General features: G+C 38.1%; 1 protein-coding gene across 1 annotated transcript in view; it reads left to right on the forward strand.

Annotated features, from left to right (window-relative positions):
* SFT2D2 (SFT2 domain containing 2) overlaps positions 1-14113 on the forward strand; it is a 167590-nt gene that overhangs the window by 26333 nt on the left and 127144 nt on the right. The window contains exon 2 of the mRNA XM_075589546.1: positions 638-724. Coding sequence (XP_075445661.1) covers positions 638-724 — 87 coding nt within the window. The remainder of the gene's footprint in view (positions 1-637; positions 725-14113) is intronic.

Raw genomic sequence — 14113 nt, forward strand, 5'->3', positions numbered from 1 at the left:
TCCCTGTACCTTACCAGGCTTACTGCCAGCAGGAGAGGAAACTGTAGACCATTTTACAGCATGGCTACATATATATATATATATATATATATATATATATATATATATATATATATATATATATATATTGCAAATAATTGGGGCTCCTGAGTTCTAATAGTATTATTCACATTTTTCTCAGCATGCGCATTTCGTTCCTTAGCAGCCAAAAGTTGTTAGTATAACCCCTGTGTTTTGCAGGCTTTACAGCCCAGGATTCACTACTGGCTATAGAATATATGTGTTTTCCAATTGGTCCGCCATGTAAAACATCACCCTGATGAAGGTTCTATTATAGGACTAAAACTTTGAATTACCTTGTTTAATACACCATGTTTTGATTGCTTACTGGCAATGTGCTGCCACTTCTACTCCAATCTGAGGGTGTGGGTGAAGTATATGCTTATATGTGGGTGTGACCACAGGTGACTTTTAAACCGAAGACCGTTAGGTTAGCTACATCTTTGTGACAACACAAATGAAAATATTGTACCAAAACACAGTTTTGTGTGCATTAATACATCTGCGTCTACAGCTTTGAAAATAAATCTTGATGGCTATTTTTTTTTCAGATTTGACTTTTTGTTTTGTTTTACAGGTAATAGAAGGAAGATCTCTAGGCTGGGGCACAAGAATCAAAGGCTTTATTGCTTGTTTTGTGGTTGGGGTTCTCTGCTCAATTCTGGTAAGATTTGTTCTTTAATAACTTTGTCTAAGTCACTAATTTGAGACATTCGTATAATTGCAGCTTTAATACCGAATAATGTGGTATCCGAAAAAAAGGAATGCATCAAATATTAGTCATCGAGAAATTTATATATGCACTCACATATATGCACTACTGTATATAAAATAATTCAGATTTTTATTTTTTTGTACAATTACTATAAGAAGTGGTAGTGTGGTAGTTGGCAGAAATAAACCTAATATCCACCAGGAAATAAATGCTGTAATAAAGACAAAGCTAGGGAGTATATTTTAAAATTAATGAAAAATAATGCAGGTAAAGTATATTATCTGATCTTCCATGATACTAGAAGAAATTATGATTTTGCAGCCTTTTTTAATTTCCTTTGTCAATTATGTACTACTTTTAAAATATCAATTTTTTTTTAAAATTATTAATAGCCTAGTTGACACTGGATAAACTGCAAGACCAATGTGGCTGACAAAAAAAAATGGTTGGTTGTGCACATTCACATTTAACACAGATCATTAAGAGACCAGAATTGCTTGTAAAAAAAAAATACCTTTAAGGTAAATATTCACATGAATCTATTATAAGGTAGGCTATTTATGAAAGAACTAGGGAAAATGTGGAAAATATTTAGCTTGAAATACAAATTTTCAAATGAAAAAGGCAAAACTGGATCATGTTTTTAATTATGGATGAGTTTAATTATCCGGATATCGACTGGAATAATGAGATTAACAGTACAGCTAAAGTTTTTGGTCTGGTAAAAATAAAAAATAACCCTGTACATGACCCAAATTATTGAGGGTATAACGAGTAAAAAGGCATAGTAATATCATACAATGTAGAAGCACTAAAAAATATTTGAATTGTTATAATTGACAATCAGAGATTTAGCTGTGTAATTTGTATGTGCTGAGTGTATATAGCAAGGAGGTTTTTTTTGCAGTCCTTAAAAAAGGACATTTGATTATAATAGGAGATTTGAATACAGGTGGCAATGTCTAACTTGATAGAAAGAACTCTAAAGAGGATAAAAGATTTGGGATTTGTGGATGTGTAGAGCACAAGAAGAAATAGGTTTTCCATATCTATTTATTACTGAAGAAAAGATCAATTTTTGATACAAAACAACGAGAAATAATAACACAAGGGTATGTAAATAAAATTATACAAATAACCGTAAAAGTCTAACAATTTAATAAATAAAAAAATATAAATAATATCATAAATGTAATAATCTACAATACATGTATAGAGAGAAAATAAAAAAGGGATATACTGGCCAGTGTATAGTATCCCAAATGAAGGGTATAATTAATGGAACACCGCTCATAATATTGTACAGATCGAATAGGATAAAAAGGCTTATTAAATGGGGAAGTTTATGTAGTATGAATATTTCATGTAAAGAGCAATATAACTGTTGAGGGTGATTGCACTAATATTTAACACTATTGCAGTCACACTAATCAATGAGAAAGGCACCCAGATCTATTTCCACATTAAGTCCATATGGAATAAGGGTTTTAATGGTATGTATCCACCTTTTTTCCAATCTGGAAATCTCATTGATTGTGTCACCTCCTCTCCAGTTGGTGGAAAGTTTTTCTAGTCCTACACAAATTATCCCCATTGGATTTTGATTGTCAAATTCTTTGAAGTGTTTAGAGAGATTGTGCTGTAGCAATCCTTTTTGTATATTCGTGATATGCTCAGCAAATCTTAATTTAAGTTTTCTTGTTCTACCTATATATTGTTTGTTATAGGGATATTGGATAAGATAAACTGCATTGATTGAATTGCAACTTATGAAGTTGTTAATGGTGTATTCAATATTTGTTTTAGTTGAAGAGAAACTCTTGGTCTGTTTTGGTTCATGAACATTTAGTTTACACATTTTGCCTCTCAAACATTTGTAGATGCCTCTAGCCTCTAAAAATGTGTGAGATCCTGATTTGTGTTTTTTGTTTTTTAAACAACTAGGGGCCACTTTTTTCTTAAGACTGCCTTGGTGAAAATTATTTTAGGAATTGAGGGTAAATGAGTATGCTGTATAGAATCTTTTGAAACCAGATGCCAGTGTTTGTTGATCTCCTTTCTGATCTTTGGTGCTAAAGCATTGAATTGAGTTATAAATGGAACATTAAGAGTTCCATCAGACAATTTGGGTTCAGAGTCTTTTTTTATTTTTGTAAGTTAATATTTCTTGTCTGTCAAGGTTTTTGCCTTAAAATAGGCTTCTTTAAGAATTGGATCCTTATAATGTTTGTCTTTAAATTTCCTTATTGCCTCAGCCTGTTCCACAAATACACTTACATTGCTACAGTTATGTTTGATCCTACGTAATTCACTATAAGGTATATTTTCCAACCATTTGGGAAAATTATTGATATCGACTTCAATTTAATTTGAATAATTGACTAGTTTATGGTAAGTTTTAGTATATCGTTCTCAATATATATCAACAAATGCAAGAATTCTAAATGTAACTTATTACATTTATGCGTGAATTTTAAATTAAAAGTATTATTATTTAAATAATCAATAAACAATAAAAAAGTTTGGTGATCACCCTCCCAAACAAAAAACACGTAATATATGTAATGTTATGTTGGGACCAGATGGATAGATCCTTTCACATCCCCATAAAGAGATTTTCATAGCTCGGCACAAACCTGGTGCACATGGCTGTGCCCTTAATTTGTAAATAAATTTGTTCATCAAACAAGAAAAAATTATGTGTGAGTGTAAACATAATAGTGATAATAAGAAAATCTATCTGTGCTCCTGTGAATGTGCCCTCCTTCTCCAAAAAATACTTAGCTGCTAAACACTCTTGTTTGTGGTCTATAACAGTGTACAATGATGAAACGTCGCATGTGACTAGTGTATAGTTTTTATTCCAAGTGAGATTGTTGCGTACATTGAGAAATTGGGTCGTATCTTGTAAATATGATCTTAATTTTTTAACTGTTTTTTGCAAAAATAAATCTATGTAGGCAGATAGATTTGAGGTAATGGATTTAACCCCAGAGACTATGGGTCTCCCGGGGGAATGAATAGGGTCCTTATGAAGTTTGGATAAATGGTAAAAAACCAGAAGAGTGGTTTTTTTTTTTTTTTTTTTCAACAAGAATAAATTCACACTCTCCTTTGTTAATAAACTGTTGGTGAAGGCCTATGGTCAAGAGATTTTCTAATTGTGTCAAAAATTCTACTGTAGGATTTTTTTTGTAGTTTAATGTATGTATCAACATCATTCAACAACCTGAAGGATTCTTTGATGTAGTCTCACTTATCTATAAAGACTACACTACCCCCTTGTCTGCAGATTTTATGACTATTGAGTCATCCTTCTCAACTGTTTGATTGCCTCGTATTGAGATGGGTTTAAATTTTGTTTAATATATATATATTTTTTCTTTTGTTAACTTTTCCAAGTCTTCCTGAACTCATTTTTCAAATAGGTCCAAACATCCACCTTTAAGATAACTTGGATAGAAAAGAGATTTAAAAAAAAAAAAAGGTGTACTGTATGTTGTGTTGTAACAGCATTTAAAGGAGAAATGACTGGTAAATTAGTATTTGTCTGTACTGTCTGTTTGATAAAATATTTTTGCAGTGACAGATTACAGACAAATTTACCCACATCTATGTAGGTATTGAAGGAACTCATTTTATTTGAAGGAGCAAATGACAGGCCCTTACCATGGACTTGTTTCTGCTCCAAAGTAAGGACTTTTTTTTACTCAGATTGAAAATCCCTCCATAATCTGAATTTACGTCATACTTCTTTTTATTTTTTGTTTTGTGTCCTTCTCTGTTTCCTTGTTTATAGAGTTTTCTCTCTTACTTATTAATGGGAATAGTATTGGACCCTTCTATTTTGTATATGTCTTCCCTGTATAAGATTTCCTCGCTCCCTCTAAAAAAGGAGATGAATTTTCATGGGGAATACATTTATTACTAGAGTGAAATTTGGTAAAATCTCTTAGATCTGGTGAATTATCTCTTTTCTTACTCTTCAAATGGATTTCATTTTTCCCTGTCGATCTGTCTCTGTGCGGTGTTATCATTGGGTCTATAGGCTGGCCTATATTGTGCCTTCTATTTCCCCTTATGATTAAACTTAGTGGTATAAGCAGGGCGATATTCCTGATCCCTATTATCTACATGGGTAGGGGGATCCTTCTTAATTTGTGTATTGAAATATATATACATTATACATATTTTTATCAAGAGCCCGGTCTAGGTTTGAGTGTAATAATATTCAGCACAAGGAAAATGTATTACTTTTCTGGAACACTGCAAAGCAGTTTTGTGTGGGGCGCTGATATTATATTACTGTATATAAAGAGAAAAAGAGAATTTAATGAGAATTACCTACACACTTACAGATGCAGCGGCTGTTATTTTAGCAAATCACGCGGTGTATACCTCGGAATACTCATGTCATGGCAAGGGATTACTTCCAACCGTACCGCCTTAAGACGCGAGTGCAGGCAAGTGCATAAAATGGCATTTTAGTGTTCTGGTTTTTAAACACTTGAAATTGACACAATAGCACAGTACTGTACACATTACAATTAATTCATTTAATTGCATATAATTGCACACAATCCATAAAATTCAAACAAAGCAACCGCAATAAACACGTGTGCCTAGGGCGATTGACCACGTTCATGCCATGTGGAATAGAGCAGCGCACACGAAAATGGCGCCGTGATGCCTTAAAATAACGGCCGCTGCATCTGTATAACAACTTAACAAAAGCCTACATTTTTGTAGCCCCTTTCTAAAAGCAGGCATGTTTTAGCATGCAGGCTAGGGCAGTACTCTGGCAGTGTCGGGGTTAAACCCATTACACATGGTCCTGTATGTGAGCTGGCTCAGAGATAAGATACAATGTTGCAGATCCCAGGCACATGAGGCATGACTCAGAGCTAGGAATGTTCTAGTAGGCCATGTGACCGTGGGGGCACAGATTGCCACAGCATGTTTTGCCCAGAGACAGAGAAGGGGAAAGGTTGACACCTCTCGGGTATAATAGGTGAGGACCCACCCTAGAGAGAAAGTGTGTGCTGGGGCAGACTGTGCTAGGTGCCCAGTGCAACAGAGGTCCCTATACTGCAGAGAACAGGGTTGTAGTCCAGATCTTTGTAGGGATCTGGGGCTGAGCCTGCTTCATCCTTAGCCAGGGTCAGACTGGTTCCTGGGAGGAACTGCAGGTAGAGGGGGAACTTCTGTAAGAGGTACTTGCTGAAACCCTGTCCTGCCTATGCTGTGGGATATGCTGATCCTGCTGACAATAAAAGCAAGCATCCTGTTTTAAAAGTTCCTGGCGCCCTTTTCTACTTATTCAATTCCTCACTAGCTACACTGAGCTGCACTACGCTGAAGCAGGTAGAAATCCTGTTTGCAATGCAAGAGAGAGACTGATTGCATGTACACCCTATCTTCTGCAGCCGGGTGGGGATAGGGGTGTTACATTTTATAAAAAGAAAAGATGATGGAACAGAATAAAACGAATTACATAGGACAAAAAGGAGTTTGAGCTGGTGATGCAAATAAAAGAAGAATTGAATTGTTCTTATCAAAGATATACTATAGATTATTTTCTATATTGGAGTAAAATCCGTAAACTTCTACATTTATTTGCTAAAGGTTGATGAACCCAAGTCGTACATTTATTCTTTAAGGGATCATCAGGGAAAAATACAACATAAAGTTCAATAAATCTCAGAAATTATTATTCATTTTTTTTTTTTGACGGATTTTAAAATGCCTACAATAAATGTAAACTTGCAATCTTTGAACAAGCCAATTTCTGAGTCGGCAGTATTAAAAGCTATTAAAGTACTGAAACTGATAAAATGACAGCATCTGATGGAGTAACAAGGGACTTTTATTACATTTAGCAAAAAGAGACTGACCCATATTTAAAAGCATTATTTCATAATATATTGCAGGTAAATGTAATTTCTAGATGTTATAATTTTGTGTATATTAAGGTTCTACCCCAGGATGGGATGCCCCGAATCCAGTATTTAATAGAGCTTCAGTATAGCTTTATTAAATGTTGACTTTAGCAGATTGAAAGTGGCAATACCCAGTGTGATTTTGAAATATCAAACAGGTTTAATGAATGACAGGAACACTGTTAGAGACATAAGAAAAGTATTTAACACAATACTATAAGCTACGTAATACAAAGATGACAGACCTTTTTGATCTTGTTTTAAGTTTAGACACAGAAAATGCATTTGATTTGGTTGAGTTGAATCATTTATTTAATGTCTGTAATTATAGGGATTTTTCAAAAAGGTGTAAAATTGATGTATAGCTCGCCTAAAACCAGAATAGTGACTAATGGCTGTGTCATGCAATGTACAGTGACGAGACAAAGCTCAATGAAAATTGCAGCTTGTCCATAGATTTTCTATGATAACCTCCTTGAATCAAATTTTTTTTTTCATAAATACAGATGCAGCGTCCATTATTCGAACATTTCAAGCGTTGTATACCTCAGAATACCCATGTCATGGCGCGTGATTTCTTCCAACCTTACCGCCTTAAGACATGAGTGCAGAAAATGGCATTTTAGTGTTGTGGTTTTTAAACACCTGAAATTGACACAGTAGCACAAACTGTACACAATACAATTCATTCATTTCTGCCACGGATCCACAAAGAATTGCACCCAAATAAACAGAATCCATGAAATTCAAACAAAGCAACCGCGGTAAACACGTGTGATTGGCCGCGTGGAATACAGTAGAGCACACAAAAATGGCTCTGTGAAATGTTCGAATAACGGCCGCTGCATCTGTATGCAATAGGGTTTATTTTAACCAATTCCATATCTTTTGAAACAAAATGACATCTGAATTGGACAAACAATGAGTAATTAAGAGTCAGGGTATGTGCAAAAGTACTGCTGCGGCTCATTTTATTCAAACACATCGCCGTTTTTTCCCTGGCTTTTTCCTGGAATGCGACGCACTTCACCGGGAGCATGCCGCATTTATTTTGTGTTCCCAGCCACGGGTCGTGCGCGGGTCATGCGCGGTTGACGCACGGTTGATGCGTTTATTGAGAATGGTTCGGATTTAATAGGTTGCAATTCTTCGCGTGTCCGCCAGATGGCAGATATTCATGAATTGTAATGCGCATGCGCTTCAGTAATGTGTCGACTTGCAGGTGTTTCATTTAAAAAAGATACCACAGTGTGCTATTGTAAATTGGCCTTGAGACTGAAGGAAGAGGTTGCAAAAATGTATCAATTTAGGCTTTTCATATTAAATAAAGACAAAGACCAGTTTCTGTTACAGTATTCTCCAGAGAGCCGTCGTCATGAGTGTTCAAGTGCAGCCGTTTTCCAAAAACCCATCAGAAGTTACGCGTATTTGATATGGGCCCCGATTAATGCAACAGATGATAAGATGGCAACAGTTGTTCAAATTTATCAGTATTTTATCGAAAACTATGACTTTTACAAATTTTCGCCAGCTCCTCATACGTGGAAGCGTGCAATAAGGAAAAGGTTATGTAGCGATCCCTGTTTTTATCGTATTGAGCCACAATTTGTTGGAGGGTATTGGTGTGTATCACCGGCTTTTTCCTGTATCTATGATCATGATGACGGCAAAAGGCAAAGGGTCGTGTTAAAACCAACTAAGAAACAACAGTTGCTGCCAAGCTATGCACCAGCACCGGCTTCCAATAACGGTCCCACCGTCAGTGACAACCCTTGCTGTCTATCCAGCAAGCCTGAGCCGGATTTCGGGTGCAGTTTCGATCAAGCTTGCATGTACCTGAGCAATTTCCAGCCTCATCAGCTCACTACAGGTGTACTAGTCCCGCTGCAAACTATCGACGTGGATGATCAAGAACACTGGACTGGCAGTGGCCCGGCGCCAGCTGAATGGGAAATTCTATGGTGAGTATTGTTGCCGTATTATTTCCTGTGTTTTTTTTTATTTTGACAATACAGTATCAATATCGGCGCGATTCAAAAGTCAAGCGATTCTGCTGTAAGCAATATTATTGGCTGAGCGGCTTCTCCAGTACTGTGCTGCAGATACTGAACAATTGGTGGAACGCTAGGCACATACGCATTGGAACCTTCTTGAAACGCATATGCGTGTCACTACATCGACGGTAGGCGCATGAGCATGTGAACAGGAGACGCCCCCCCCCCCGAGAAAATTATTTGTGGGACTGGCTGGGAACTTCTTTAGGGGGCTGACCATTGCAGTAAAACTTTTCTTTTTGTTTTTCCTCAGAAAAGAAAACGGCTTATGTAGGGATTTCGATGGATAATATCGCTTTGTGTAACAATGGCTGCACATTGCTGAATCGGATTTAAAAACCCACGTACCGGAGTCTACAGTTTAGTGGCCGTTGTTATTGATTAGGATAGAATACTGTACCTGAAACAGTATGCTGATGTTTTCCGGCCGTACAGTATACAATACTTTTTTATATACAGTATACTGTGTAATAAACCCGAAAAAATAACAACTATGCATTTATTCTACATGTATTACAGTACTGTATATACAGTATGTGTCTTCTATACAGTGCCAGTACATACAGTACAGTATGCGTCTTCTTTTTTTTTTAATACTCTTGTACTGAGCATGCCTACAGTATACAGTACAGTATGCCTGGACAGTAGTGTACATTCTAGAAACACTGTATTTTGTTACAGTAGCAAAGGAGCCAATGCAACAATGTAAAACAAATCAACATGTTCTTTTATTGGTGGAGTAAGTACAAAAACATTTATTTACAAATACTGTACAATGTAGAAACATTTTAAGTGCACAGCAATTCAAAACATCAACAGGTGTATGGTTTACTGCTACAGTAGTGAAAACATTTATGTATAGAAAGTAAAAACATTTACAGTCAGTCAGTATGGTTTACAGTCACATGTTTTGAAAACAAATTCTTTATTCATAAAATAGACAAAACGCAACATCTCCTTTATTAAAGAAACATATACAGTACAGTGGGATGGTGTTCAAAACAGTCAGTGAGGCCTGCACCACTGACTGTCCTCGAGGGCAGCAAACAGGTCCGGTTTTCAGGACAACCCTGAAAACCGGGTCTGTTTGCGGCCCTCAGGGACTGGAATTGTGCAGGTCCTGTGCGTGTGTGTACAGCAAGTTAAAACATTTCTGTATAAATACAAGTAAAAAACACACAACAACATCTCCTTTATTTAAGTACAGCAGGTCAAAACATGTACAGTACAGTTCAGCACAACAGTATGGTCTTACAGAACCCTGGATTAAACCAGAAAGTCCACCAGATTGTCCGTCCATGGCCGATTTCTTGCATGGCGCAAAACGCCATTAATGCAGTCTCGAACGCCTTTCATTACAGGATCTGTAATTGTATAAAAGCGCCGCAATTCCCCCAGAATGGTCTTTCTTAATTGGCAGGAAGCGCCTTTTTTACGTGATTTCCTTCGTAGTTCACTCTGAATGCCCAGTCACAGTACAGTAGGGCACATGGTGCTTTAAAAGTAACAAGGCATACTTGTGGGATGCGCCAGCACTCAGCACCCTATACTTCTCCCTGAGTGCCGGTGGCAGATCGCGCAGGGTGATGTCGGGCACCGTATCAATGCGAGCGAATGTAGGTCTTCTGGGAGCGGGTGTGCTTGAGGTGACGGGCAATGGTAGGTTGTCTGGGAGGAAGCTTTCCTCCGGTCTTGGTCGCCGTGTTGTCTCCTGGCGTGGTCTTGACGGGGTTGTCATGTCCTCCTCAATTGCATACATGAACACTACATCTTCTGGTGGAGGGGGTGCGCTTGGTGATGGAAAGGGGTCGGTGCTCCCATTCAGCACATCCATGCCACCCTCCTGCTCTGGCGTCGGGGAAACAGAGGCATGAACACCGAGCAAATGATGTATACCCGCTATGTCAGCCCCTATCTTCTCCATCCGTCGATCCATCCGTTGATCCATATGTTGCATCCGTTGATCCATATCTAGCATCCGTTGATCCATATGTAGCATCCGTTGCTCCACATTTAGCATGGTCTCCAGAAGCAGATCTATCTTTGCCAGCACAATAGAGTTCCCGGGGATATCCACACTTATCCCATTCAGCATCCGGTCTAACGAGCGGCTTCTTGTGCATGGCGTGCTGTGGACATCTGGGTGGATGGGTGCAACGGAGGATGAGATGGGGGTTCCATGGAGAGAAGCGGCAGCGTCGTCGAAGAAGGGTGGAGGAGGTGACCTTTGGATATCCGGTAGAGGATGCACTGTACTTTACTAGTGTAGCCTTGCTGTATGCACTGTACTATTGTGCAGTTTTTTGAGCACTTTTCTTTACTTGCTATAGGAATCATGAATAAAGCTTTCTTCCAAGACAACATTGTCCCTGAGAGAGTGCAATACATCACACGCGAGTTCCCGGATGGTCACCGTTTCTACCAGGACAACGATCCGAAGCACACCGTGTCAACAGCGCATATCCTTGAGCGCGGTATCAACTGGGTGAAGACGCCAGCGGAGTAAGTGCGGTAACCATGTCTCATTTTTTTCCCACAGTTTTTACTGTGTACTGTATCTCTTAAACTAATTGTCCTGTTTTTCCAATGACAGATCGCCAGACTTCAATCCGATCGAAATGGTCTGGCATCAGCTGAAGGACCATATCCGGAAAGTGGCGAAACCCTCCAAAAAGGACGAGTTGTTGAAAGGCATAATGAGTTTTTGGAACGATGTACTCACCGTGGAATGCTGCAATAAATATATAGACCATATTGCGACTGTGTTGCCCATTGTGATCGCGCGTAAGGGGCAAGCATCAGGAAAGTAGTACTGTACTGTAGTATTGTAAGTACAATATGATACAGGTAAGTATGGCACAGATTTTTTCGTTCCTAATAGTCAGAGTATACAGTAGTTACAGTTTTTTCTTTACAGAGAGAGCAGCACCAGACATCTGGTTACATAGTAGTATTTTACAGTAGTCAGAGTATACAGTAGTTCCAGTATGGACTAGTTTGACAGTAGTACAGTAACTGCCTACTAACTACTAAAAAAAATTCTTTCCAGAGAAAGCAGCACCGCCATCTACAGTACAGTAGTACTACACATCACACAATGCCATAATACAGTACGCACATAACTGCACTCATTTTTTGTTTTCTTGTCGTTTCAGGAAAAAAGGGGGGCCTGGGGGGAGGTGGGGTGTTGTGTCCAGTCTAATCTGTTTGTACAGTCAAATGTACAGTATATAAACAGCAGTAATGATGTATACAAAACCTCTCTCAATCAACTACTGTACTGTACACAGAATGAGGAACAAGATTAAGACGGAAAAAATAATATTACTATATATATATATATATATATATTATACATTACAGTATATATTATTAAATAATATTCTTATAAATGTGCATTATTCATGTTTTTCCATGTTTTTCCATGTTTTACAAATGTTTTCTAAATGTTTATGCAATTTAAATCTGCCAGAAGAACTTAATAAAGACTGCATTTTGTATTATTTGTATTATTTGTATTTTTTGGTTACTGATAAAATAAAATAAATATTTATTTACATTCCTGCTAATCATAATCATTGACAACACCCCCCCCCCACCCACAGTACACCAATGAATAAGAATGAATGACAAAACAACATGAATCAGTTAATGGTTTTTTGAACTCTCAATTCTCACAATGCTGTGCAAATCAGATTTACATTTCAAATTCGAGAAGGGATTTTCCAAAGCGTTACCGTAAACAAAGCCTCAAAGGGTTGGGGGGGGGGGGTTAGTCATGTGCATTAATCAGCTAGCTCCCATCTCAAGGAGGATTACACGCAGGCGCAGTGAGGCTTTGTAGCTCGGCTATGGACGGATTAAGAACACAATGGAATGGCAATATTCAGAAAAGTAACGACTCTGAAGGGGGGTTGGGTGACTCATGCGCAGTAAGCAGCACACTCCCATCTCAAAGAGGATTAGAGTACACGCAGGCGCAGTGAGGCGATTGACGCTCGGCTAGGGACGGATTAAAACACAATGACTAATTTCAGAAAATTAATGACTGTGGAGGTGTCTGTCGATAAGAGTTTGTGTGTGCGTGGGGGAGGGATGAAGGATTAGTTGTGCAGCAGTTCAAAGAAATTACATAGAGTGGAGTACAGTACAGTAATTTCAAAAGGCAGTTCATCATAGTACTGCAATTTGATCCCTACACCCCCAAATACAGTACATAAAAAGCACACAAATCAACCATGTACAGGCAAACGCACAGATTGAATATCGTAATATCAAGATTGTTTTAGCAGGCTTGTAAATAAAATAACAGTTAAAAAATCATAATTAAAAAAAAAATTTGGGGGCACTCAAGCAAGCAGTGGTGGGTGAAGTTACAGGCAGGAATCAACTAGCTCCCATCCGAAAGAGGATTACAGTACACACAGGCGCATAGAGAGGTGATGCTCTGTGCAAATCAAATTCGAGAAGGGATTTTCCAAAGCGTTGCCGTAAACAAAGCCTCAAAGTTCCCATCTCAAAGAGAATTACACGCAGGCGCAGTGAGGCTTTGTAGCTCGGCTATGGATGGATTAAGAACACAATGTCAAGATTCAGAAAATTAACGACTCCGTGGAATTTCCTTGAGCTAGCCTTGTGTGTGTTCGTGTTGGAGGGGGTACAGGGTACAGCTGCATGAAGTTCAAAGATAAAGACATACTTTAATTTCAAAAGACAGTTCATCATAATAATACACCCCCAAATACAGTACGTAAAAAGCACACAAATGAACCATGTGCAGTCAAACGCACAGGTTCGCAGTCAAAAGCTGCAGCACAGATTGAATATCGTAAGATGGTTTTTGCAGGCTTGTGGAGAAAAAAAAATTCCAATAAAAAAAATTTTTACATTTTTTTTTTGGTCACTCACTCAAGCAAGCAAGTAAGCAAGCAGTGATGGGCGAAGTAAAAGGCGCATGCGTAGTAATCACCTGCTGTCAAGCAGGAATGTGATTGAAACCAGACACACGTTCAAAGGAATGGTGTGGGAGAGATATACTGCATTGCACAGAAGATAAGAAGTTGAAATACCGTGCAGTGCAGTTAATTATCCTGAGCGAGGGGAGAGCGCTATATATGCCGAAATTTGACACTGTTACAGTACTGTACACGCCTATGCGTTTCAACAATTTTCAATGAGACATACAGTACTGTACAGCATCACAGCACTGCAAATGCATGTATACTTTAAATATGCAAATTAACAATTACTGCGCGCGCGCACACACAGACTGTGTACTGACGTAGGTTGAACCGCGAAGGTATTACACTTCCAAGACAACAGCTCGCAAACGCCCCCCTGAGTTT

Source organism: Ascaphus truei, chromosome 3 (assembly GCF_040206685.1).
Source record: "Ascaphus truei isolate aAscTru1 chromosome 3, aAscTru1.hap1, whole genome shotgun sequence".
Lineage (NCBI taxonomy): Eukaryota > Metazoa > Chordata > Amphibia > Anura > Ascaphidae > Ascaphus > Ascaphus truei.